At 43.9% G+C, this 25737-nt stretch overlaps 3 protein-coding genes across 3 annotated transcripts in view; 1 reads left to right on the top strand and 2 right to left on the bottom strand.

Moving 5' to 3' along the window:
- The window catches only part of LOC310785919 (histone H3.2), a gene marked incomplete at its 3' end in the record, with an annotated part of 116626 nt that overhangs the window by 62003 nt on the left and 28886 nt on the right, over positions 1–25737 (bottom strand). The gene's annotated exons all lie outside the window — the stretch shown is intronic.
- LOC310786177 (protein ANKUB1-like) lies at positions 10373–20005 on the bottom strand (the record flags this gene model as incomplete). The annotated part of the gene is made up of 6 exons (XM_083647350.1): positions 10373–10541; positions 12324–13223; positions 13770–13884; positions 15652–15868; positions 19389–19532; positions 19916–20005. 6 exons carry the CDS (start codon positions 20003–20005, stop codon positions 10373–10375), a joined length of 1635 nt encoding a protein of 544 aa, XP_083503476.1.
- The window catches only part of rnf13 (ring finger protein 13), an 84394-nt gene continuing 81466 nt past the window's right edge, over positions 22810–25737 (top strand). Inside the window, exon 1 of the mRNA XM_083647096.1 lies at positions 22810–22955. The gene's annotated coding sequence lies outside the window, so the exon portion shown is untranslated. The remainder of the gene's footprint in view (positions 22956–25737) is intronic.

The following is a 25737-nucleotide window of genomic DNA, read 5'->3' as shown; positions in this document are numbered from 1 at the left end:
AAGGCGGCGACACCTGTGTTCTGTGAGCGAATATAAGAGCTAGCGAATATAAGAAGTTCCGGTGAGATTTTTCAAAAAATTTCAAAGTAAAAGAACGATTCTGCACAATTATAGAGCAGACAGGGGCGATTGAAAAATCATTATTTTCCACATTAAACTAATAAACTAAGCATTTAAATGAAGCTATATAATACAAATGATGTTTATGTATGACAATAACTGTTTCAATAACATTGAGAACGTACTTCTCATTATCTTAATAGATAAAAGCTGTTCACTGGAGTGCATAGCCTTTACAAATTGGACACTGGACAGGTTTGTGTTCAAAGTGGGAGCTTGCCAAACATATGCACGCGCTCTGATAGACCTCCTCTGTGACATCACACTGTCAGCTAACCTGGGGAGGGGTAAAAACAACCATGCCAGGCCGTCAAACCCACCCAGAGCCCAGAGGTCACTCATATTGTCATTTCTGGAGTAATATTGAACACTGTACACCCCTAGTGGCAGCACAAACGATGTATGCACGCGCTCTAATAGACCTCCTCTGTGACATCACACTGTCAGCTAACCTGGGGAGGGGTAAAAACAACCATGCCAGGCCGTCAAACCCACCCAGAGCCCAGAGGTCATATTGTCATTTCTGGAGTAATATTGAACACTGTACACCCCTAGTGGCAGCACAAACGATGTATGCACGCGCTCTAATAGACCTCCTCTGTGACATCACACTGTCAGCTAACCTGGGGAGGGGTAAAAACAACCATGCCAGGCCGTCAAACCCACCCAGAGCCCAGAGGTCATATTGTCATTTCTGGAGTAATATTGAACACTGTACACCCCTAGTGGCAGCACAAACGATGTATGCACGCGCTCTGATAGACCTCCTCTGTGACATCACACTGTCAGCTAACCTGGGGAGGGGTAAAAACAACCATGCCAGGCCGTCAAACCCACCCAGAGCCCAGAGGTCATATTGTCATTTCTGGAGTAATATTGAACACTGTACACCCCTAGTGGCAGCACAAACGATGTATGCACGCGCTCTGATAGACCTCCTCTGTGACATCACACTGTCAGCTAACCTGGGGAGGGGTAAAAACAACCATGCCAGGCCGTCAAACCCACCCAGAGCCCAGAGGTCATATTGTCATTTCTGGAGTAATATTGAACACTGTACACCCCTAGTGGCAGCACAAACGATGTATGCACGCGCTCTGATAGACCTCCTCTGTGACATCACACTGTCAGCTAACCTGGGGAGGGGTAAAAACAACCATGCCAGGCCGTCAAACCCACCCAGAGCCCAGAGGTCATATTGTCATTTCTGGAGTAATATTGAACACTGTACACCCCTAGTGGCAGCACAAACGATGTATGCACGCGCTCTGATAGACCTCCTCTGTGACATCACACTGTCAGCTAACCTGGGGAGGGGTAAAAACAACCATGCCAGGCCGTCAAACCCACCCAGAGCCCAGAGGTCATATTGTCATTTCTGGAGTAATATTGAACACTGTACACCCCTAGTGGCAGCACAAACGATGTATGCACGCGCTCTGATAGACCTCCTCTGTGACATCACACTGTCAGCTAACCTGGGGAGGGGTAAAAAAAACCATGCCAGGCCGTCAAACTCACCCAGAGCCCAGAGGTCACTCATCTTGTCATTTCTGGACTAATATTGAACACTGTACACCCCTAGTGGCAGCACAAACTATGTATGCACGCGCTCTGATAGACCTCCTCTTCACTGATAGACCAGTGAAATAAACCTTGTCTCAAATGTGAGAATGTAGAGCGCCCAAACACAATGTATGCTGTGCTAAAATGGAAGGATGAGGAAACCAATGGGTTATAGCACCAAAGTGATTTGCAATACCTCAAAATGAAGATGTACATCTCTGGGTTCACCAGAAAAAGGGGTCTTGCACTTGTGGACAGTTAAGTGCTTTTAAAAGGAAATGTACATTTTGATTTATGTCCTCTGTCTTTTATGTGATGTGTATATTTAGTCCATGGGCCAAACACCAAAATTTCACATATCGGTACCACTCAAGTGGGCAAATTCTAATCATGATTTCTGAACATGTATATATCCATAGATGATATTTTAGTATGATAGCCTTTCCAGAATGGTAGCTTTCTCACGGTTATCAGCTCATGAAGTTAGCCAGCCCCTACAATAATTTGGATTCTAGGTGCCGATGCATATCCTATTCTAGGCTCTTTTTAGGACCTTTACTCATGTTTGATGAGAATATCTTTGATATAATTCTAAAGGGTAGCTTCCTAGCTTTCATTTAAGCTCAGTTTTGTGTCTCTCTGACAAATACAGAGGTCACAGGAGCTCCTCAAACTGTCAGTGACATTCGTTTTTCCACAATTTTCGTCTAAACTATAGTTTTATTTCAGCACTGTGGCATCTAGGAACATCAGAGATACAAACAACAAACACTGGAATACTCACAGGACTATAAGGATTCAGAAAAGGTATCATGTGCCCATACTATCCCATCGTGAGGGGTGAAGGTGGCCCTTAAGGTAGAAGAATGACTTCTCAAGGGAAATGAGCCAGAGCCCTAAATTTAACAAATCGGTACCAGCCAGGTGGGCAAATTTTACTTGTGATTTTTTAAAATTCATATACATCCCTAGATTATGTTTTTATATGATAGACCTTGATGACTGGTAGCTTATTAGTGCTTATGGCCTCTTAAATTATGGACTGCTGTCGTTCAAAACTAGGAAAGTGCCCTCCCTGGAAATCATCTTTCTTTCATTATCCGTTGCCTAGGGTGTGTCTGGACTACTGTTAATATTACATAGATATAGGCAAACTATCCTATGATATTGTACATACTATACTAGATATACTATGCTTGTCTACTAAAGTGGCACATTTCTCAGTCAAAAACAGAGTAAATTGACACGTTTCTCACTCAAAAATAGTTTTATTTGTGTTACATTATATGAACAGCCACATTCAAAATGTTTCCAGTCTTTCAGGACAATATTAGGACAATCTACCCTTCCTGAGACACCATGCCACCCACGAGGGCAACACCATCATCGTCATTCACATCTGAGTGTGCTGGTTGGCACATTTTTGTAGTTTGCACAGGTTTGTGCACTTCAGACCATTATTGAGACCTGTGCACTCTGGTGGTTTGCATGACCTCACACACTTGCAGGAGAGCAACTGCAAAACGGTCTGGTGCTGGGGAACCGCACATCCACTGGATTTCAAGCTGCCCCTCATCGTCTGTGGTCCACCCATGGTCCTTGGGGCTTGGTACAGATGGCTGGGTTTGAAGAGACCGTCTAGAGATTGCAGTCTGATCTTTTGCATGAATGGAATGCATTAATAGCCAATCCTCAAATGGTGGAAGCTGGCTGGACTCGACCTCCCCACGTCTGGTGCAGAAAAGTTGGTATCGGAGGAGGTTGACATCTGTAATGTGTGTAGAGGGTACATATACGTAATACATGTGGCACATGATTTCCAGCAGCTTCTTGAAGAGCTCATTAGAGACATCCCAAGCACGGCCGAGCTCAAGGAAGGCTTCTTGATGTGACCAGGTCTAAATAACTGACAACGCCACCTAGGGAGATTCACCCAAGGAAATACCAGGGCTTTAATGCCCACAGATAAACCATACAGATTCGTTTACAATGGTGAAAGACCAATGAGAGGAGCAGAGACGTGGTTTCCAGGTATAAAAGTATATTATTTATTAGAAAAAGCTCAGACTAATTGCAAATTGCCAAATTATTAAGATTTATTCAAATAGTGCTAAAAACAGCTAAATTGCAAAAACAGGGAAATGCACCTTTAAAATGTCCAAGCTATTAAGGGGGAAGGGTAAAAGCAAAGGGCACTGGAACTGAAGTGAGAGGGATTGACTGGGTTAAGGGTAAAATATGAGAAAGCTTAAGAGTAAAAGTACCTACCACACCAAGCGTGTACAATATCACACACACACACTTAAAGTGCTTGGTGCATAAGGTGCTTAAACAAGACACACTGCAAAGGCACACTCACACGCATGCAATATGAAAGGAAGAGGCAGGTAGGGAGGGCCCGTAGCTCACACCAGTCTAATCCCCACCCACTCCAGTGGCCAGGCCTATGCGGGGCACAAAGAGGGAAATATTAGTTCTGGACAGTTAAAACAACAATTCAATCTTTTACTAAATTACGGTACACTTATACAGCAGTAGAAGGGCAGAACAGCTAGAACAGCAGCTTAGGTTCTGTATAAAAAGAAAAGGCACAATTAGCCACAGACAAACATAATGACATGTGACATACTTTTAGCCAATTACTAGACTCACCACAGCAGTTAGCATTGGCATATGAACAGCTCCTGCTACCCAGACCCAGGACAGATACACAGTAGTCTGTTTAAGGAATGAAACAAACTCCATAAACACAAGGAGACATGCAATGTGCATCAATCAAACATAATTCTCACTACATACCTTCCTCCAATGGAGGTTTGGAGGGGAAGACACCAGAGAGAGAAGCCAGCCTTAGCCTACACTCTGTTAGGCAGGCTATTTATAGGGGCTGGCCAATTAAGGGGCAGGCCAATTGAGGTAGCCGGAAACACCTGGTGTGTGGAGATTAGTGGGCGGGACCCATAGGTATAGGTCACCCTGCCACATTGATATGTCCTGTCTGTTCAGGGTGCCCACTTTTCCGTGTCCTGCAAATACGCTGACAGTGTTGCAGCCAGTGAACGTGTGCATGCCAATCAAGGCGCCAGCAATACTATTGCCGCGTGATTTGCATAGTTTGGTGATGTCCTGGAACATTGTCTTGTTCTGTGTTCCACATTTTTGGTACATTGGGCATTGGATGTCCTTGCTCCAACCCAGAGTCAGTAGCAGGACATCTGTGTCTGCCATGATGATCACTGCCTTGAAGCCAGACTCTGCTACATGGAGAGCATGCATTAGCATGCAGGTGTCAGCTTCTTCCTGAGAGGATTTGAGCTGTGTTACCTCCTCCCATTGGTTCCTGTTGATTTTGAAGCAGACTACTTCACAGGTAACATATACAGTAAGGCCTTGTCTTGTAGTTTATATCTGTGTTTGGGTCCTTTCCATTCCTCAAACAAGAATTTGATCAGACTGACTTTGCTGGCAGCGCTGTAGAGCAGTTTCCTCCACTGCTGGATGTTGTGGCTGGAATCATGCAGGTTAGCTACATCTGGCGGGGCAACAGTTGCAGTTGACAAGCTGACAAACTCATATTGATCTGGACTGAGTGGATTCACAAAGGAGTTTCCCATGATATCAACAATGGACTGTACTTTAAGGACCATAGGTGGACCACAGATGATGAGGGGCAGCTTGAAATCCAGTGGATGCACGGTTCCCCAGCACCAGGTGCCGTCTTGCAGTTGCTCTCCTGCAAGTGTGTGGGGTCGTGCAAACCACCAGAGTGCACATGTCTCAATAACGGTCTGAAATGCACAAACATGTGCAAACTACAAACATGTGCCAACCAAGACAGTGAAGAAGAGCTTGCTGCACAGCTGGTAGACTCAGATGTGAATGACGATGATGGTGTTGCCCTCGTGGATGACATGGTCTCAGGAAGGGTAGATTGTCCTAATATTGTGTTGAAAGACTGGAAACATTTTGAATGTAGCTGTACATATACCGTAACACAAATAAAACAATTTCTGACTGAAAAGCGTGCCAATTTACCCTCTTTTTGACTGGGAAATGTGCCAATTTAGTAGACAATTAAGTATAGGATATATATCTATCTAGTATAGTATAGTATGGTATGGTATGTATAGTATCATAGGATAGCATGCCTATATCTAGACATGTAATATTAACAGTTAGTAGTCCAGACACGCCAGGGAGAGGATATAATGAAAGAAAGATGATTTCCCATAATTCCCATAAGTCCATAATTTAAGAGGGGTGGTTAAGCACTAATAAGCTACCATGGTCATAGGAATTTAAAAAAATCACAAGTAGAATTTCTCCACCCGGATGGTACCGATATCTTACATTTTGGGTTCTGGCCCATTTCCCTCAAGAAGGCATTCTTCTACCAAATTCAAAGGGCAAAATTCACCCCTCACGATGGGATAGTATGGGTTCATTATACCTTTTCTGAATCCTTATAGTCCTATATGAGTATTCCAGTGTTTGTTGTTTGTGTCTCTGATGTTCCTAGATGCCACAGTGCTGAAATAAAGACTATAATTTAGGTGAAAACTGTGGAAAAATGAATGTCACTGACACTTTGAAGAGCCCATGTGAGCTCTTTATTTGTCAGACAGACACACAACTGAGCTCAAATGAAAGCTAAGAAGCTACCCTTTACAATGTTGTCAAACATGTTATCATAGAACATGGTTAAAGGTCCTGAGCCTAAAATAGGTTATGGATCAGCACCTAGAATCGAATTTATTGTAGGGGTTTGCTAACTTCATGAGCCGATAACTGTGACAAAGCTGCCATTCTGCAAAGGCTATCATACTAAAATATCATCTATGGATATATACCTGTTCAAAAATCATGATTAGAATTTGTCCACTTGAGTGGTACCGATATGTGCAATTTTTGTGTTTGAATAAGAAAATGTCCAATAAATATGAAAAGCTACTCCTGTGGAAAGGCTATCATATATTAATTTACTTATATTGACCCTATAAACAATTTAGTATAGGTAAAGTTTTGCCCACCCATATGGTACCGATATCTGGTCTGGCCCATGGACTAATTAATGTTATATGTGTTTTAAAGTCGCACTTATAGCCACACATTGCGGGGGGGGGAAGCAGCGGGGTTATTTAATTGTTCCTGAGGATGCTGCGCATGTGTGCCGGATAGCCGGGTCTTCCTATACGTTTGCAGTGAAGTGATGACGTTTGCAGTGCAATCTGATTAGTGTGCCCTTGTGGGGTGAGATTTGTGGTGTGAGTTGCAGTGCTCATTTGCAGTGCCCTAAACTGGAGGGGTGGATTTGCTGTGGTTTTGCTGTGGTTTTGGCAATTAGCCCATACACAGGAGTAGCATATACGGCCTATGTTGCTGGCATTCAAAAGGGGGGGGTTTAGAACGCAGACTGTGTCCCTTACCTGTGTGTAAGGCTGATGGTGCCTTAAATTATTAATAAAGATTGTTATATTTTGATAACCCATTGGTTTCCTCATCCTTCCATTTTAGCACAGCATACATTGTGTTTGGGCGCTCTACATTCTCACAAATAAAACAATTTCTGACTGAAAAGCGTGCCAATTTACCCTCTTTTTGACTGGGAAATGTGCCAATTTGTTATATTTTGATAACCCATTGGTTTCCTCATCCTTCCATTTTAGCACAGCATACATTGTGTTTGGGCGCTCTACATTCTCACAAATAAAACAATTTCTGACTGAAAAGCGTGCCAATTTAGACCATTTGAGACAAGGTTTATTTCACTGGTCTATCAGTGAAGAGGAGGTCTATCAGAGCGCGTGCATACATCGTTTGTGCTGCCACTAGGGGTGTACAGTGTTCAATATTAGTCCAGAAATTACAAGATGAGTGACCTCTGGGCTCTGGGTGAGTTTGACGGCCTGGCATGGTTTTTTTTACCCCTCCCCAGGTTAGCTGACAGTGTGATGTCACAGAGGAGGTCTATCAGAGCGCGTGCATACATCGTTTGTGCTGCCACTAGGGGTGTACAGTGTTCAATATTACTCCAGAAATGACAATATGACCTCTGGGCTCTGGGTGGGTTTGACGGCCTGGCATGGTTGTTTTTACCCCTCCCCAGGTTAGCTGACAGTGTGATGTCACAGAGGAGGTCTATTAGAGCGCGTGCATACATCGTTTGTGCTGCCACTAGGGGTGTACAGTGTTCAATATTACTCCAGAAATGACAATATGACCTCTGGGCTCTGGGTGGGTTTGACGGCCTGGCATGGTTGTTTTTACCCCTCCCCAGGTTAGCTGACAGTGTGATGTCACAGAGGAGGTCTATCAGAGCGCGTGCATACATCGTTTGTGCTGCCACTAGGGGTGTACAGTGTTCAATATTACTCCAGAAATGACAATATGACCTCTGGGCTCTGGGTGGGTTTGACGGCCTGGCATGGTTGTTTTTACCCCTCCCCAGGTTAGCTGACAGTGTGATGTCACAGAGGAGGTCTATTAGAGCGCGTGCATACATCGTTTGTGCTGCCACTAGGGGTGTACAGTGTTCAATATTACTCCAGAAATGACAATATGACCTCTGGGCTCTGGGTGGGTTTGACGGCCTGGCATGGTTGTTTTTACCCCTCCCCAGGTTAGCTGACAGTGTGATGTCACAGAGGAGGTCTATTAGAGCGCGTGCATACATCGTTTGTGCTGCCACTAGGGGTGTACAGTGTTCAATATTACTCCAGAAATGACAATATGACCTCTGGGCTCTGGGTGGGTTTGACGGCCTGGCATGGTTGTTTTTACCCCTCCCCAGGTTAGCTGACAGTGTGATGTGACAGAGGAGGTCTATTAGAGCGCGTGCATACATCGTTTGTGCTGCCACTAGGGGTGTACAGTGTTCAATATTACTCCAGAAATGACAATATGAGTGACCTCTGGGCTCTGGGTGGGTTTGACGGCCTGGCATGGTTGTTTTTACCCCTCCCCAGGTTAGCTGACAGTGTGATGTCACAGAGGAGGTCTATCAGAGCGCGTGCATACATCGTTTGTGCTGCCACTAGGGGTGTACAGTGTTCAATATTACTCCAGAAATGACAATATGACCTCTGGGCTCTGGGTGGGTTTGACGGCCTGGCATGGTTGTTTTTACCTCTCCCCAGGTTAGCTGACAGTGTGATGTCACAGAGGAGGTCTATCAGAGCGCGTGCATACATCGTTTGTGCTGCCACTTCCGACACAGGGGTGTACAGTGTCCAATTTGTAAAGGCTAGCACTCCAGTGAACAGGTTTTATCCATTTACATACTGAGAAGAGCGTTCTCAATGTTATTAAAACAGTTGGTGTTAAACAGAAACATAATGTGTATTGTATACCTTCGTTTAGATGCTTTGTTTATTGTTTTAATCTGCCAACTAACCATTTTTCTATGCCTTTTAAAAACATGATTACGCCGCTTTTACTCTGAAGGTAACCGGAAGTCTTATATTCGCTAGCTCCGCAACCCGGAAGTAAACCGGAAGTCTTATATTCGTTCATAGAACGGAGCTGGCGGCGACACAGGCAGCAGCGGTACTGCGTTCAAAACATCGCGAGATGTGAAACGCGTTTTCATATCAACCTGCTTGACGAGGCAAATGCATGCTGCCTTCAGGTGCTTTCTGAGCTCGGACGATATTCTTATTGTTTATACATGCTTGTTGCCCATTCAAGTGTCTTTGGTGAGTAGTGGATCCTGGACCCTGCAACAGTTTCGTTTTGTGTGTGTGTGTGTGTGTGTGTGTGTGTGTGTGTGTGTGTGTGTGTGTGTGTGTGTGTGTGTGTGTGTGTGTGTGTGTGTGTGTGTGTGTGTGTGTGTGTGTGTGTGTGTGTGTGTGTGTGTGTGTGTGTGTGTGTGTGTGTGTGTGTGTGTGTGTGTGTGTGTGTGTGTGTGGGTGGGTGTGGGTGGGTGTGGGTGTGGGTGTGTGTGTGGGGGGGGTGTTACTGTAGAATAGCAGCATCACTGGGCGACTATGTGCTACGGCTTGTAGGCTAATTCATGTTTTAATTCAATGATTTAAAATGTGCTGGCCATAGGTCTTCTCATATGGTATAAGTTACACTAGCTTTCAAAATGAACCCAGAAAGCAATGTGTCAAAATCAGGTAATAATGGATGAACTCAGAAATGTGAATAGATGGAAAGGCTTTTTTATTGGAAACACTTCTGAGAAATTGAGTCATTTCCACATGCATGAGCAATTGTGCTGTGCCACACCAAGCAGAGCGTCCGCCTGCCCGCCCGCCTTATTATGGTAGTGAGATATGGAGAAAAATCATTGTGATATTGATTTCAACCATATATTGCCTGCCTGGTCCTACAAGGCAGGTCCTTATTGACCTCTGTCAAATACAGTAAAAATACAGAACAAAGTTCATTTAAATCATTAAAAAAGCAATAAAAATTGCCCATAACCGGTTAGATGCTAAACATGATGTACACACTTTTGTCAACACCTGGTCAATCTACATACTATTATGTCTGTAAAGTCTATATAATGTCTATGATTTCTCTGTCTCCAAGTCTAACACTATCTCTATCTATGAAGAAGAGAGAGAGAGACAGAGAGAGAGAGAGAGAGAGAGAGAGAGAGAGAGAGAGAGAGAGAGAGAGAGATGCCCACACATAACGATGAGTGTCATTTTGAAGTAAGTCTAAGCCTGAGATACAGCCCTCAGTTGTCAGGGTTCTTCTTGTTACGCAGTGTTCCAGGCAGGAAGGGATCAGGCTGAGGGAGCTGATGTTCTGCTCTGTGGCTCTTCAGCTCCACGCTCTGGATGCTCTTCCTCACCAGGGTCCGTGCAATGTCCAGCTGCTTCAACCAGGGCCTCTCTGTGAAGGTGCTGTATCCAGGAGAAACATAGACACAAGTCTAGTCAATTTATAGTTATACTTGCCTTATAACATCTAGGGACAAACATTGCAAACTAGCTTAGGCTATAAATGTCAGGATATATAACAAAGACTGTTTCATGTGAATGCTCTATGTTTATGTATCTGTCCCTATAGAAATACACTTTTCAATCAATCAATCAATCAAGCTGCTATGCTTGACATTTTTATACCTCAATATATCATTGTCAAATTAGGCCTACTGTCAACTAATGAGTTGATAGTGCTAGTGTTTCTCACTAGGGTCATGGTGATGGTCTCCTTTACAACAGTTGTACACGTCTTGATGTTGAGCTTCAACATGAAGCACCTTTGACTTCATTTTTGTAAAAAAAAACACTCAGAAAAGCAAATGTAAATACTTAGCAAAAGCAATGAATATGCCAATAAATAAAAATGACTTGAAATAAATGCTGGCAAATATAAAATAACAATAGACCTAATGGTTAGAACAGCATAGGAAAAAAAGCTGTTGTGTGTAGAGTGATGCGTTACTTAAACTGAACTGAATATACCCTTTTCACAGCATCCATTTTGATGTGTCAAAGCAGGGTAAACACAGGTGTAACCAATAACATTAATGAGTTCCCTCTGACATTGCTGCCCCCTGTTTAAGTGATTTCCATGAGTGGATTCCACCAGGGGAATTCCATTTTCCCTAAGCAATCACTAGAGAGCATCTCTGCCTGAATCTAAGCAATCACTAGAGAGCATCTCTGCCTGAATCTAAGCAATCACTAGAGAGCATCTCTGCCTGAATCTAAACAATCACTAGAGAGCATCTCTGCCTGAATCTAAACAATCACTAGAGACCATCTCTGCCTGAATCTAAGCAATCACTAGAGAGCATCTCTGCCTGAATCTAAGCAATCACTAGAGAGCATCTCTGCCTGAATCTAAGCAATCACAAGAGAGCATCTCTGCCTGAATCTAAGCAATCACTAGAGAGCATCTCTGCCTGAATCTAAGCAATCACTAGAGAGCATCTCTGCCTGAATCTAAGGTTCATCCAGTCAGAAGAATGCACAAAACATCTCCTCTCTGAATAAATGCCTTCAAAGCAGAGTGTCATTCACATTTCAAAGTAAATGGTGTTTTTAATCGATTAAAAACAGCCTTGATAGCAGAACGTATCTCATTTGTGGCGGTCGCAACTGCTGTTATCCTCGGCGCACTTGACAATGGCGTTAGTCCCACCCGTTGCACTGTTTATTGCCGCTGATTGGCTAATCGTTAGTCCCCCTCGGCACTCATTGGACAAGCCATTCTTTCGAAATCGCTGTTGCATGTCACAATGCCAGACCAGAAGCAGCCCAAACTCAACTGCGTCTGCGTGGAGTGGGCGGAATCAGACCCAGGCAAGAGGGCCCTGGCACTGAAACACCTAAATGGAATGGAACCATCATTAATGTTATTGGTTACACCAGTGTTTACCCTGCTTTGACACATCAAAATGACAGCTGTGAAAAGGGTCCATACTTTGCAACCACTAGGATTTCCATCAATATTCCTTGGTTGTTTTACATGAGACAGAAATGTTAACCCATTGATATCTGATGCAGCATTTGCGTGTACAGTATATCCCTCATTTGTGTGTGTATCCCTTTAAGACCGCGAACCATGTGACGCGGTTCGCGGTCTTAAAGGGATACACACACAAATGCTGCATCAGGTATCAATGGGTTAACTGAGAAATTGACTGTTTTTATTTTGCACTGAACATGACCATATACCTGGCCATCGCCAAGCAGTATCTGGCGTTTTCTCTGGGGGTGCGGCCACAGCGGCGAGAGAAGGACTCCAGAGAGGACGTCAGAATATGGGAGGAGTTTGGCGATGTGTTGACAAACAGCGGCCTGCGATTGGTTTCTCTGGGGATGGGCGGGAGTGGAACTCTGCTCCTCCATTGGCTGCTGTCCTCATCCTTGGTGGTTTCAACCAGTAGACCATCCTCTCTGTCTCCACCATGCTTCCGCTTTTCCCACATCTCTTTAGAGCTGCCAGACTCCGCAGAAGGCAGGCTGGGCAGTTGCACTGATGCATGCTGGGATGGCGGTTTGGAGGGTAAAGGTCGCAAGGCTTTGGCTCTTGTCCTTCTGTTTGATTTGGTCTCATCTCTCCTGCATTTGGAAGACATCTTTGGCTGGGTAAAGCCATCCACCAGTACCGTATCTCCCACCCTGGATCTTCCCGGATCCCTGTTGCATGGCCTGGACCCCGCCCTCCTCTGCCCCGACCTCGCCCAGCGCTTCACCTGGAGGTAGGTACGCATGGACAGGCAAACATTTGGCAGGGATACGACTGAGGACAGCTTGGTGGCTAAGTAGCGCACACACTCCCTGTGACCATGCTGAACGGCGATCCTCAAAGGGTCGCGACCTCCAGGGTCCCGACAGGCCAAGGCCAGAAGGTTCTTGGTGATGAAGAGTTTGAGGAGGAGGAGCTGACCGGTCTCAGCGGCTGCATGGATGGGACACTTGGCCACGTCTGGGTGGGCGGTTTGGTGGCACCACTGGCGGTATGGGTGAACCCCCACAGGCTCCCCAGCATGAACCCCTCTGTCCAGCAGCCAGTCTGCCAGGTCCAGGTGGCCTAGAAACGCTGCGATGTAGAGCGCCACCCGCAGCTGAAACCTGGAACAAAGTTTCACATTATGTATTCAATAACTAAAGGATGACATAAAGTGCTTTTGAGAAAGAATGGGCACTAGAGCCGTGCTTTTCAACCACTGTGCCACGGCACACTAGTGTTAGTGTGCCATGAGAGATCGCCAGGTGTGCCATGGGAAATTGCCAATTTCACTTAATTGGTCCATAAAAATGAAAAACTAATCTTAAGTGTGCCAAACCAAATAATTTATTTCATAAAGCTCTCATTGAACGGTAACAACAAAGGTGGCTAAATATTTGAAGAAACTAAAAATGGTGAGCTCGCAGCAACGCACTATGCTGCTATGTTTCATTTTGTAACATTTGGGATGGCAGTGTGCCATGGGATTTCTTTTCAATGTCAAAAGTGTGCCTTGGCACAAAACAAGTTGAAAACACTGCACAAGATGGTTTACTCCGCATGACGAAATATGATGTTAACATGCTTAATTCTTAACATCTTTTGTAAGATCTGCACAGGAATGTGGAAAAGTTAACAAGCCATTCCAGGCAACAACAACAACATCTCACCTCATAAGGATCTTCTCCTCTGACAGGTGGCTCTGGACTGTCAGTCTGTGACCCAGGAAGCAGCCATGCAGGAACTCCACCCAGCCATCCCACGTGTCCAAACGGAGAGTCGTACCTAGGTTCAGAGACAAACGGAGAGTGGTGCCTAGGTTCAGAGACAAAGGGAGAGTAGTGCCTAGGTTCATAGACAGAGGGAGAGTGGTGCCTACGTTCATAGACAAAGGGAGAGTGGTGCCTAGGTTCAGAGACAAAGGCAGACTTGTACCTAGGTTCAGAGACAAAGGCAGAGTTGTACCTAGGTTCAGAGACAAAGGGAGAGTCGTACCTAGGTTCAGAGACAAAGGGAGAGTGGTGCCTAGGTTCAGAGACAAAGGCAGAGTTGTACCTAGGTTCAGAGACAAAGGGAGAGTCGTACCTAGGTTCAGAGACAAAGGGAGAGTGGTGCCTAGGTTCAGAGACAAAGGGAGAGTGGTGCCTAGGTTCAGAGACAAAGGGAGAGTAGTGCCTAGGTTCATAGACAAAGGGAGAGTGGTGCCTAGGTTCAGAGACAAAGGGAGAGTAGTGCCTAGGTTCATAGACAAAGGGAGAGTGGTGCCTAGGTTCATAGACAAAGGGAGAGTGGTGCCTAGGTTCAGAGACAAAGGCAGACTTGTACCTAGGTTCAGAGACAAAGGCAGAGTCGTACCTAGGTTCAGAGACAAAGGGAGAGTTGTACCTAGGTTCAGAGACAAAGGGAGAGTCGTACCTAGGTTCAGAGACAAAGGGAGAGTTGTACCTAGGTTCAGAGACAAAGGCAGACTTGTACCTAGGTTCAGAGACAAAGGGAGAGTTGTACCTAGGTTCAGAGACAAAGGGAGAGTTGTACCTAGGTTCAGAGACAAAGGGAGAGTTGTACCTAGGTTCAGAGACAAAGGCAGACTTGTACCTAGGTTCAGAGACAAAGGGAGAGTTGTACCTAGGTTTAGAGACAAAGGGAGAGTTGTACCTAGGTTCAGAGACAAAGGGAGAGTTGTACCTAGGTTCAGAGACAAAGGGAGAGTTGTACCTAGGTTCAGAGACAAAGGGAGAGTTGTACCTAGGTTCAGAGACAAAGGGAGAGTTGTACCTAGGTTCAGAGACAAAGGCAGACTTGTACCTAGGTTCAGAGACAAAGGGAGAGTTGTACCTAGGTTCAGAGACAAAGGGAGAGTCGTACCTAGGTTCAGAGACAAAGGGAGAGTTGTACCTAGGTTCAGAGACAAAGGGAGAGTCGTACCTAGGTTCAGAGACAAAGGCAGAGTGGTGCCTAGGTTCAGAGACAAAGGGAGAGTGGTGCCTAGGTTCAGAGACAAAGGGAGAGTGGTGCCTAGGTTCAGAGACAAAGGGAGAGTGGTGCCTAGGTTCAGAGACAAAGGGAGAGTCGTACCTAGGTTCAGACACAAACAGAGACTCCACCAAACATCAAAATAACATCTCCACCCTCTTTGCTTTGCTCAGTCTTCAACTAAACCCTAAACATTGCAGTATAAAACATATAACACACATTTTATTCATATAGGCTTTTTTTTTTACATTGCAATTCTAATACAAAACAGCAAAGGGTGCTGCAGCACCATAAGCACCCTCACTTCCCGCACCCCTGGTCACCACTTGCCCACAGCCATCCAATGACACTCAATCATGAGACTTAATCTTCTTGGAAACAATTTTTATTTTATTCTGATTGGTCTTAGATTTGTGTCATAGTTCTGTGGAGCCTGACATGAGCCCGACAAAAAAATTAAATAAGAAAAATGGAGGGCCCCTTCATACTGAGGGCCCCTGGGCACCTGCCCAGGTTGCCCATATGGTAGAGCCGGCCCTGCCTGAAGCTACAGCAGAGAAAGAGAGCAGGCCATCATACCCACTTGGATGGCGTAGTGGTGCAGTTGGTTGCAGTCGTAGAGCGTCACTCCACTGGGCATGCTCAGTCTGAAGCTGCTGACAGGCAGGCCGCACTGCAGAGACACAGCAGTCTTTAGTCTGGCCACAGACGCACTCAGGACAAACACTCCCCCCATGATGGGCAAGGTCTCCCTCGTCACAGCATTGAACACAAGCATCGCCGGCTTCTGGACATTCTGAAAAAGTAGATTCAAGGTAGAGATGAAACAGTAGGCTATGAAAATGTCATATCCTGACAAAAATGACCACAGTTATCAGTAGCCTATTATTGCAGTATCGTTAAAATGTGCAAAAGATGTTCGAAAAGTACTGATACACTCACTGAAATCATTTCACCAAAGCTGCGTCTGGGAGACTGTTGTTAACTTTGGTTGATGATGGACAGTATTTACCATGTTTTTCAATCAGAATCAGAATTCTTGTATTTGCCAAGGTATGTTTTCATACTAGGAATTTGTCTTGGTGTGGTTGGTGCTCATTAATTGATTGATAAGAACCAATATACAATATAAAATATAAAGGGTCTAAAGAGATAAAAGCGCTGTAATCACTGCTAATCATGGTAACACCGTTTTAATGATGATTACAATTTGAAACAGTAAGCTAATACTAACCGCTAGGAATTTGATCACGGTTCATCATTAAACCGGTAATCGTTTTATCCCTAATTCAAGGGTAAGACTTCAGGGACTGTGGTGTCCATATGGCACCATCAGGTGGAACAGACGCCATCTAATTCCTATGCAAGTGTCAGACAGCAGCGCTGAAGTAGCCAGTGTAGCCTACTAGACTCATCACCTGACTCATCACCTGACCTGATGAAGAAGTAGCCAGTGTACTACACTCATCACCTGACTCATCACCTGACCTGACGATGAAGTAGCCAGTGTACTACACTCATCACCTGACTCATCACCTGACCTGACGAGGAAGTAGCCAGTGTACTACACTCATCACCTGACGATGCACCTGATGCTACTAAGACAGTTCAGCATCCAGCAAAAACATCACATACCCTCTCCCCTCCATTAACAGAACTAGGTCAGGCAGGACCAAGCCTCAAAGATTGGACTTGGGAAAGGTTAATTAGAATGATGATAGATTCCATGTTGGAGATAAACATATCAGTTGATATAGATGGAAAAGACAAACATGACCGACACAATGTTGTGTTCACAATGTTAACAGAAAGAGAACGTTCATAATGTTAATCTTAACAGAAAGGCTTGTATAGGAATTAAGACAAAGTAGTGGTAGTGGGGGGCAAGTTTCCTTAATAAGATTTGGATAATTTGGCATTTCAACATTTCTACCAAAAAAAATCTAAATTGTGCACTTATTGCTACTGTGTGTGCTGCAGTGCCACTGGTTATCCCTTCGCATGCCAGAGGTGGCACCCGTGCCCTAGTTAGCTGACCCCTTTATAGCAATGGGGAACACTTTTTTTTTTTGCTAGTGTAGAGCCCAAATAAAATTACTAAATTAAAAACAAAAACGTTGTCCTTTGTTTAATTAAATACTATTATACAATTGTTGTAAATGTTGTATTAAAGTAGCCTAACATATGCACGAGGTGCTATATCATGGTTATTGTTTGTTATAGTTTATTATTTGCTGTATACATGTTATACAGCATCATATGTTCTATTTTTAGATTCTATCATTTAAATTAAATGTAGCCCAATTCTTTCAATATTTTACATCCCCAGATTCTGAATTATACAGTCAAGACTTTGGGGATTCCCTTCTCTTCCAAATCATTGCTATCACCTAATCAGCTTGGAGTTTGCTGCCACCCTGTGGTTAAAGTAATGTATAATCATTCAATGAAGGGCTCCTGAATATGATTAATACTGCAAGATTAGACTCCAAATAGATTCACTCCACTTTTTGGCTGAGAACAATAGACTCTCTCTGGGCTGGTCCTCTGTCAGTGTCTCTGTCAAAATAAACATACAACAGATGCAGAGTTTAGGTAGACGGAGTCGAGACAACATCCAATATTGTCCAAGTACATGGACAATATTGTACAATAAACAAGTACATGGACCAGATTCAATACCAAGACCAGACTCAAAGACTACTCTCTAATGTTAAGAAGTGGTTTTGCCTTAGAGCCTTTGAATCTAACCCTAACCCTAAGGCAATTGGGTTTTTTTTTATGAGAGGATGTAATGTTTTCACGTCACCGTATGAACCCGGGTTCGCAGAATAGAACCCCGACGAGGCAGGGACGAAAAGTAGCACGACTCAGCCCCAAATCAAACCGGGGTGGGCCGGTTTTTACCAGTGGAATGAGACCATTTATCGAGTTGAGCGGAGCGGGACCGCGCTACTACCTGCGGTGGAATTGGGCCATTAGATGATGACCTAAGACAGCACAGGAACACACACACACACACACACACACACACACACACACACACACACACACACACACACACACACACACACACACACACACACAGGCACTATCAACTTGTATCCCAGGTTGCCTGGTGATGGGCCTGGATTGGAATGTGTCTGATGGTAAAAGCAGGGTCTTTTGTTCCTTTTTGTCTTGGATGGACAGTTACAGCATGTGTCGTCAACGGGACAAACTAAAGATCCCGGACGGTCATAAAGCCGTTCCCCACCAAGCTGCCTCTCACACGGGAACACGCTGCCCCATCTCAGTGCACCCAAACAGGCTATGAACTCAGCTCATAAGGGAGTCTTTGATGACAAATTGCCCCAAATCTGTTTCATGTAAAGTTGACTTTTAGGACACATAACTATCTTGTATGCAATAAGATTCTAATTTGAGCAGCGAGTGGGAGGGATATTGTGTTATTGAGGTGAGGTCTGGGTTCAATCTCCTGTGACAGCAAGCATCCGCCCTGCTGAAGTGTCCTTGAGCAAGACGCTGAATCCCTATGAGCTTGTTCTGTAGCTGACCTTTGACCTCCCTGGAGGTGGATACAAGCAAAAATTACATTTTCTCTTTGGGGTTAGGATAAATAAATACATAAATACATAAATAAGATGAGCCTGTAAAGGATAGCAGTCTGTTATCTCTCCATGTACAGTGTACTGTACTAGTTCAAGCTATTTTAGCCCTTTATATTTTAGAGAATGTACTAATCATTTTTAAAATATTGAGCATCATATATTTCCCCCAAAATAGACAAAAATATTTTTTTTTTATTAATTATTTTCCATGATCTGCTCTACTTATATTCTCATATGAAGTCCTATCCAATCAACCAGTCTTGGTTGTCCTGGTTAGCAGTATCACTCACCACCTCCAAATATTGAGTGCAGGGTAGGGTGATTGCCATAACTGCCCAAACATAACCTCTGGAATTGTGAGATAGAATGAAGCTTCTGCGTAATTTTAAAGTTCCAAATTTGAATTCCTCGTCATAGGAAATGTGTGATTGGACACCAAGATCATCCATATCAGACACAACTTTATTGCAGTTACAGTTTCCATAAGCTGCCAGTCCTGTGTTTATCATTGTTGTGCAAATTAATTAAACCTAACAACCATCATTACCAAATAGCACTTTTATTTGGAAGCCATTTAAAAAATATAGCTTCTCTCAACCTGCATCATTGTAAGTAAATTAAATGGAATTGATTGCAGAATTAAAAAACAAAACAAAAACAAATATGGCTTCAAATCTCTAACTCCTTGTTGTGAGTGCTTGATACCTTTATGAGACATGGGATGGCACTGCCAGGGGCGATGCCCACGTCGCACAGCGCCCAGCTGTCCTGCAGTGCTGCGCCGGCGTAGCTGAGCTCCAGACAGTGACAGACCTGCTGGTCGTCCGACAGCTGCACATGGAAGTAATCCTAAAGAGAGGCCAGGAGGAGAGATGATGGAAGACATCATGGAGTGCATCACTGATGTAATACAGTCTATTGCAATATCTTCCAATGCAATATCTCTAGCAGCTGCACTTACAGTAAGATGGACAAAGACCGATGGAGAGAGGGACTTTGCTTTTCCTTGTCATATAAGGGCCATTTGCATGGACACAAACACAGATGCACAATCCAGCATAGTCTGCATTCAGAACAAGCAACATTTTCTCCAAATACTTGATCAATCAATTCCCATTTCATTTCAAATGAGCAGGACAATCTAATAAAACAGTCAAGGGAATTAAGGGATCCTGTTTTGCCAAAACGAGTCATCAGTTCACAGCAGTGAACGGCACTGGCTGTTTTCTTACCTTCACCATCTGCTTCAGGGCCCCTACAGTCTGCTGTGGAGTGACGTGGAAAGGCTCCCAGGAGCCCTGGAAGCAGATGAAGACCCTCATGGTGGAGGAGCCTCCGCCAGGCTGTCCCGCTCCTCGGCCCCTCGGTGGCACTCTGACAGAGGAGTGTGTGGGGCGTTTGTCAGAGGCAGAGTCACTGTAGGGAGGCAGGGTGGGGGCAGGAGTAGGAGTAGATGACCCTCTGGGGTGTGTGTGTGTGTGTGTGTGTGTGTGTGTGTGTGTGTGTGTGTGTGTGTGTGTGTGTGTGTGTGTGTGTGTGTGTGTGTGTGTGTGTGTGTGTGTGGGCGGGGGGGGGGGGGGGTTGTCTGGGAAAGAGACAATCCTCTCTGCATTAGCATTAGAGCCCATCTTTTTCATTCTTCTCTCCCACACAGAACACCTTACAACCTCCCTATCCCTATCTACGGCCCCCCGTGCCCTAGCCCCGCCCCTTCCTTGACCAGAATTGGATTGGCTCCGCCACAACATTTTATGGGTTCTTCCTTGACCCATGCTACACCCTTCCACTAGGTTTCATGAAAATCGGACCAGTAGTTTTTCCATAATCCTCCTAACAGACAAACAAATAAACAAACAAACAAACAAACAAACAGAAAGACAGACAGACAGACAGACAGACAGACAGACAGACAGACAGACAGACAGGCAGACAGACAGACAGACAGACAGACAGACAGACAGACAGACAGACAGACAGACCGACAGACCGACAGACAGACCGACAGACCGACAGACCGACAGACAGACAGACAGATGGCACGGAAAACATAACCTCTTTGGGATGTAATAAATTTACAGATCATAGAAAACACCCAAAACTTCACATAACTAGGAAGCCCCATTTGCCATGATGGGGGCACCTACATGATGGAGGTACCTACATGATGGGGGTACCTACATGATGGGGGTACCTACATGATGGAGGTACCTACATGATGGGGGTACCTACATGATGGGGGTACCTACATGATGGAGGTACCTACATGATGGGGGTACCTACATGATGGGGGTACCTACATGATGGAGGTACCTACATGATGGGGGTACCTACATGATGGGGGTACCTACATGATGGAGGTACCTACATGATGGGGGTACCTACATGATGGGGGTACCTACATGATGGGGGTACCTACATGATGGGGGTACCTACATGATGGGGGTACCTACATGATGGGGGTACCTACAGTACATGATGGGGGTACCTACATGATGGGGGTACCTACAGTACATGATGGGGGTACCTACATGATGGGGGTACCTACAGTACATGATGGGGGTACCTACATGATGGAGGTACCTACATGATGGAGGTACCTACATGATGGGGGTACCTACAGTACATGATGGGGGTACCTACATGATGGGGGTACATGATGGGGGTACCTACATGATGGGGGTACCTACATGATGGGGGTTGAGTGGGGGTGAGTGAGTGAATTGAAACATAGTGTCATGACAACTGACAGAGTCAATGTTTTATATCATCTGATTCTGTACCTGAATTGCCTTTTTTACAGCAGCAATGGGACTGTAGCTCATGTGTCTGCAATCTCTATCATAAAGTTCATTATAGTGGCATTATAACATCCCACAGGAATGCTGTTATACTGTAAAACAACATGACTGATTCGGTCCATATACAGCACTTTGTTTATAGAACAGCACTTCTATTAAAAAAAAACTATTCGTCAAGTTTATGATTCTATTCTATATAATCCTCATTGAAAATGCATATATTTTTTGCAAAGACAAATATTCTATTCTATTGTATTCTATATAATCATCATATTTACTGAAAATACATTAATTTCTTTGCAAAGACAACTACGGCAAGGTAAAAGTTTGCATTATAAATGTATATACAATGGAGTAAATCAATCAATCAATCAATAAATAACTTAAATATCTTTTCAGCAGAGCTTTTAAATCCAGTTTAGTTGACCCCCTGGCAGTGTTAGACAGATTAGGCTACAGAGCTACAGAAAGGCCTATCCACCGATCCCACATTGTGGTCAGCATGAACGTCACGGTGGTTTAAGACGTTACTGATAGACTTTTACAGTTCTGCTATAAAGTTTTACAGTGGACTGCTAATTTGCATTTGACCTTCTAAAGGCGAACAGGCTTCTCCGGGGTTTCTGTGTGAGTGCTGGCTGGGAGCAAACAGACTTGGTTTCTCAAGGTCTTTTCACTGTTCATAATCTCTTGTGGTTTGTGTTAATTTCTGCTCTGTTTTCTGAATTCGACTAATTTCATTCTGAACACAACTACGGTACATGGGACTTGAATATGAATATTGTATCATAAAAGAGAAAAGAAATAGGCTACAGTTAACAGAACTGATGCAGGTCACACACAAAAGCATCAACAGGTAATAATATGATAAATCATAATAATAATAATAGATTTAGATGTATTTTTCTTATCAGGTAATATTTTATAGCTTCCTTAAAAAAGAGGAGGCTTCAAATTCACTATGGAGGGCGCTAGAGATTAAAAAGTGTTCTCAAAACCTGGTTTCTTTTTGAAAGTATAACTATACTTTTTTCTAGGATATTTAAAACAGCCATTTGTCTTATTATTCTCTCCTGCTGTAACCACAAGTGATCCAGTGCGGCTGTAATAAGGTGTAAATATCATGGTAAATATAGGCCAGCTGATCAGTAGTTCATGTGTGACTGTAAAAGGCAGTATGTTGGACCATCACGTGGATAATGTTTACGTCTGGAACCACTTCCGGAATAGGATGATTGACTCGCAGCCCGTCCAATCAGGAGCGACGCGCTTGACTCTGCAGGTGGCGGAAGTCAGCGCTCTCTGACATGAAGAGAGAAGAAGCTAGCTGGAAATGTTGACACTGTCGCACTGAATCAAGCGCGTCTCCTCCCTAAACCCTCGCCCTATCCCGTCACACACAGTGCGAGAGAGAGTGATGTCCATGCCCGTAGCTAAATCCCCAGTCAAGACACAACTTCTGACACATTTAAAGGTAAGGGATCCACGATGAAAGCAGCTAACTAGTTAGCCTAGCATCATGCTAACTTGGGTACAGGGTGCTCCGTTTCTGAAGCCACCTCAGGGTGTCCATACCAGACGACAGATCTACAAAGGTATGGCACACAGACGCGTTTTCGAGTTGATGACCACCAAATTGTCTCTCAAATGAATTGACATCAATGCTGTTTGCTCTATTTGTGGGCATCTAACTAACTAGGCTACGTTTGTCACGTAACCTACTTAGATTTAACGATTTATTTCCCCCCCATGGTATGGTCATGGTAACCAGTGTAACGTGGAGAAAGCTATTTTGTAGTTTGCTATAAATGCCATTTGATATGTTGTCTTAGCCTCTAACCACAATGGACTGTAGCCTTGACGCGAGACTAAATGGACAGTAGCTCATGTCATTTTCTTTTAAAAGTGACTCGTGGATGGCAGGAACTGGTAGTCATAGCTTAGTCAGCATCTTTGTGCAGCTGTCATAGTGATGTTGCTTTCACTTCCCCTTTAAGTGCACATTATATTCTTATGATAAAGAAGCTCCTCCCCATCCCCATGTGATGTCTAGAGCTGGCTCAGTTCCAACCCTCCACACTACACATCTGTTATGACACGTGATGACTCTTTTACGAGTCAGTATGTAGGCGAAATAATAATAATAATTTCCTGGGTATGTTAAAAAAAAATCAGTGTGACACTTGCATTAAACCTGGTCAGGGGCGTGTCTGGATTCAGCGGAACACACTGATAAACACCTCATCCTCTGATGAGTTTGTAACTCAAAGGCTGGTTCCTGACACTTGAAGAAGGCAGACATTGAGTGGGGTGAAAAAACGTCCCGGTTCTCCAGTGAAAGAAGTTTGCAGTTGAGAGCTATTTTTTGATCTGGCTGAAAAATTAGGCTATGCCCCACAATGCAACCATGCTATATAGGAGTGCAGTCTCTTAATGCATTGTGGGATATGTCTGCAGTGGCGTTAGTAGGACAGTAGGGATGGAGAGTTATGTAACAAGCCCTCCTTTGTTTTAGGCAGAGATGTGAGGCGTTGCTCAGTGAGTGCAGGAGACTACAGCAGTGAAATCCTCTGGATGGTTGCTAAGGTGGAACTCAAGTTGTTGGCAGGAACATCAGTCAGAGTGGGGAAATCCATAGAAGCCACAAGAAGCAAATGCTTTTAGACGTTCTTCTAGTGCTCCAGGTCTGTCTACTCTACCAGCCACTGTTTGGATATTCAGTTGTCTTGCAAAAAATAGTTGTGGTTTTGGCTGGTAAAATAGAATAAAATAGTGGAAGCTGCACCCCGAAACTGATGTAGCCTAATGGTTTGTTTTTGTTGATTCACCAGTAATGGTTTAACTGCTCTAACTTTTTTCAACATTCTGACAAGTTCCTCAGTCCCAGCCAATCCTAATCTCAGCCATGAATCATATAGCAGGAACAGTGGCAGAGGACTCAGAGATCACATACGGTATATCATGGAATACAATGGAAACATTATTCACTGAGAATACATTACATTTCATGAACAAGCAGTACACTCAGGATCCAGCTTCATAGTACTTGTCAAACACAGAGGAGTGATATTGTACAGCGGTCATTGAAGCGGGATTAGTGGGATTCTGTGGATGGGTTTTGACAATTGATGCAGATTGTGGATTCCTCGTGTCTTAATGATGAGGAAGACCTAGTAGACGTTCGGTACATATCGGATGTTGGGTGTTATATTTACACAATACTATAATGTTACCAGATTGCCCCTGCAGGGTAAATTCACACTCACACTCACAGATGAAGCAGATGTGAATCCAATAATAGAAGTAAAATTAAATGTGTACATAGAATAGTTTAGATTCATGGGATGTCAGACGCACTGAAATTCATTGTTACTAATAACCTTGAAAAAAAACACTGGTGATCTTTGTTTGCCTCTCAGATGATCAGTCCCACCCTCCATCATATCTGGGTTTATATTCCAGTGTTATGCTCATTCTCCCCATGAAAGAGAAGGAAAATGACATTTAAATGCAAATCCTATGTACACATCTGCACTAGAACTGTTTCACCCTTACTGTCTTTCTGTCTTCTCACAAGCATAGTAGCGTGCGTATCAAAGATGTAAAACAGTTAAAGAAAAATACCTATAGTGAGAACTGGCAGAAGGCTTAATTTAATTCCAACCAAGAGAGACTGTGACTGTGGTAGAGACTTGTTCTGCAGACGCTGCACATAATGTTAGGCGCCTCAGCTTGAACGTAAGCAAAGACATCACATCACCTGATTTTGTTTTTCGGACTTCTGACAATCTTGTCTGAATAATGCTGTCTTTGTCCCTTTTAGGCGAGGCTGCCGACTCCACTGTATTGCATTCAATGGGAATATTAGCTTAACCCATTGATACCTGATGCAGCATTTGTGCAAATTAGGGAAATGAGGGATATACACGCAAATGCTGCATCAGGTATCAATGGGTTAATAAGATTTGGGCTCGGCTATCTGAGCTCTTGTTTCATTGTAAATGGCATAAGGCTGGGCGTGTAGCCTAAAACCTCAGCACAACCTATGAGATCCGTTTCATTTATTTCCAAATTCCGTTTATCATTTCCAAAGTATGTTTTTTCCATTTTTATTTTAGTTTAGGGGTTAGGATAGGCATGTGGCCTTAGTGATATAGATATAGATATAGATATAGATATTATATAAGCAAGGTATAGATATTTTAGCAAGGTATAGATAGGGCTGCTCGATAAATCGATTTTGAATCGTAATCAAA

This window comes from Poromitra crassiceps (assembly GCF_964638095.1).
Source record: "Poromitra crassiceps genome assembly, chromosome: 12".
In the NCBI taxonomy this organism is placed as follows: domain Eukaryota; kingdom Metazoa; phylum Chordata; class Actinopteri; order Beryciformes; family Melamphaidae; genus Poromitra; species Poromitra crassiceps.
The sequence above is the reverse complement of the archived record's forward strand: the minus strand, read 5'-3'. Positions and strand labels throughout refer to the sequence as shown.